Source organism: Lolium rigidum, chromosome 4, assembly GCF_022539505.1.
Source record: "Lolium rigidum isolate FL_2022 chromosome 4, APGP_CSIRO_Lrig_0.1, whole genome shotgun sequence".
NCBI classification, from domain to species: Eukaryota; Viridiplantae; Streptophyta; class Magnoliopsida; order Poales; family Poaceae; genus Lolium; species Lolium rigidum.
Window position 1 is genome coordinate 193,916,015 of NC_061511.1, and position 2,747 is coordinate 193,918,761.

At 44.5% G+C, this 2,747-nt stretch overlaps 1 protein-coding gene across 1 annotated transcript; it reads right to left on the minus strand.

Annotated features, from left to right (window-relative positions):
• Window positions 1-431: 431 nt before the first annotated feature.
• Window positions 432-1,376, minus strand: LOC124649687. The gene has a single exon (XM_047189278.1). The coding sequence runs from the start codon at window positions 1,124-1,126 to the stop codon at window positions 647-649; it is 480 nt and encodes a 159-aa protein (XP_047045234.1). The 5' UTR covers window positions 1,127-1,376; the 3' UTR covers window positions 432-646.
• Window positions 1,377-2,747: the final 1,371 nt, after the last annotated feature.

The window sequence follows — 2,747 nt, forward strand, 5'->3', positions numbered from 1 at the left end:
CACGTAATACAACTTTCGTGGATCGAGGGCCTAATCAGGGCGAAGACACATGATAGCTAGGATCGATTTAGTCCCTAGCTAGATAGATAGCCAATAGGAGTAGATGCCAAGGCCAATGTCAAGATGACAGTATGGCACACACTGACATATCACTGCTATCTATGCATGCGAAAAGTGAGATTTGTATCAAGGCGCGATCTTTGTAGCCGATCCTCTTGTGTAGTACAAGTGTCGCTCCACCGCGCATAAAATCTCAAACCAATACCCAAACAAAAATAGAATCCGATCCTCCCGATTTCAAATACTTATTATAACTTCCGTCAACATTGCAAATCATCACAAGTTAGTTAAATACCCAACCAATCAATTTAAAGATCAGCTGGCACACCAACGAAATACAGTACACACTAGAGCAGAAAAGTTCACTTTGGCCACATAAGAGTACTATAAACAGATTTGGAGCAGTAGTACACGATACAATTTTAATTTGGAGCAGTAGTACAGAAGTTGGGAGAGGATCTAATAAAGTTACCTAGCTAGGAGTACGGATGAACACACACATGCACATATGATACAAGTAGTCCTCGTGCAATTAAGCGCAATACGTACATGTTTCTGCTGGATCACAGATCGATCGATCGATCGATCACAACTCGTTGTGCGAGCCGTAGAGGAACGTCGGCGGCGAGAAGACGGAGTACCTGTTGTCGATCAGTTGCGCCGGGAAGCTGTCCTCCTCCTCGTCGCCGTACGCATACCCGACCGCCGCGGCCGGGACGACGTCCTGGCTGCACGCGGCGGTGCCTTCCGACGACTCCGCCGTGCTTCCAGGGCTCGGTGCTGGGCCCATCTGCGGCCCGGCTGGGCTTCCCGCGCTGCTCTCGTCGACGTCGACGGCGCCGCCTCCGCCGGTGTACTTGGAAGGGTCAGCGTGGCGGCCGGTGAGCTCCTGCACGAGCGCGCGGAAGCCCGCCTCGCTGGTCGATACCCGCATCGGGTTGTCGATGTACACCAGCTTGATCGCCTTCCCGCCGCAGGCCTTCCGCTTGTTCTTGCTGGAACCGCTCCCGCCGGCCGTCGGGCTCCGGTGAGCATTGCTCTTGGAGCCGCACTGTATCTTCTCCATGACCAGGCGATCGATCTAGCAATTATGAGCTACAAGGGAGGGGAGTTGTTGTTCCTGTGGTTCACACAGGAGATGAAAGGGAAAAGGAGAGCGATGTATACTGATATAGTGGAGCTAGCTACCTTAGCTAGCGAGCTCTGGCGCAGTATATGTGTAAATGTAACGGAGGTTGGAGAGTGCACAACGGCGGATGGTTTCTACTTTTAGAAGCCATGAAAGGACCAATGGATGGAAGTGGTATCAAACCGGTGGATTTTGTGAACGGTGTTTTTGGATAGAGGTAACTCGAACTCCTCAGTCCTCACATATGCAACGAGAAAGGGACGGTGTGCAATGTGGGTGGAGATCAGGTGCCTTGGATAATGCAGTGATATAAGTGGGTGCAATTTGCTTCGTCTACTCAAGGCAACGAGGCACAAATATTTGTCCACCCTTTTTTTTTCTTTTTTCAAAAAGGAGACCATGCTGCATCCATGCATGCGGCCTTCTTTATTAATTTATTGACATATGCTTTCTCCATTCACTTCGTAATTAGTATGAGTTTTGATCTCACTCTTTATTATGAACTTTGATGGTCAATTCAGAGCAAGTACAATAAGTCCTAGTCAGCTGGCTATAAGGATTAAAATAATATATTGTTGCTTAGTTGGAGGAGAGAGATGAGGAGAGAGAAGAGGAGTGGGCTCTCATGCAAGAGCCAGCTCTAGCACGTGCTCCTAGGCACTTTGTGAGAGTGAATGGTGGGCCATGCATTGATAAAGTACTAAACTTTTATAGTTCACTATTGTACATGCTGGCTCTAGATTGACTATAGATGACATGACATTTAGCTTATAGCCAGCAGTTGGCTCTACTATTAAACTTGCTCTCAATGCAATGATCTTCGTAGCACATTGTAAGTTTGTGATGTGTATTACAGAAAAAATTCACGGCCAATATAATAATATCACTGTCACCTGACAAATATTCCATATGTAGTACAATTTCGAAGTTGTACAAGCTGAGCAACATGCTTTTTATCGAGCCATCTACTTATGATTGAATATATGTGGTACATAGTGTCGATTATGGTATACCTTGTACCTCCAATCTTGATATGCATGTAACTATTATGTTGGCGAAAACCTGTTTTGAGGATATGTAATTATGTTCATTCAACTGAATACTTATTGTTCTTATTTGGAGGAATACATATTGTTCAACATTGACATACAAACAGAGTCAACAATAATACTGATCGATTTCTTTCTTTGCACGGTGTGTGATTTCTATACATTCCAATGCTTGTCAATCTTTTTGGTAGTATAACATTGTGTGATATGCATGCTTTTGGCCTATAATCTAGTCACAGAACAATTTCATTCAATCCCCCAACTTGCCTCCTGTCCTCAATTAGTTTATTGTAGCTTATCTAATCTTGTTGATTTTTATTTACATTTAAGCTATGATGGTGGGGTAATCCTTTGCTCCAAACAAAACCAAGTAGGAAACTATTTTTGTTGATATATGAGACGTTGCAGTGTTAACATGCATGTTTGGCTTTTGGGTTGGCTCATCAATAGAAATTTACCATATTCTCAAAAAAACAGTAGATCGCTAAAAGGCGACTCGTACATTGTGC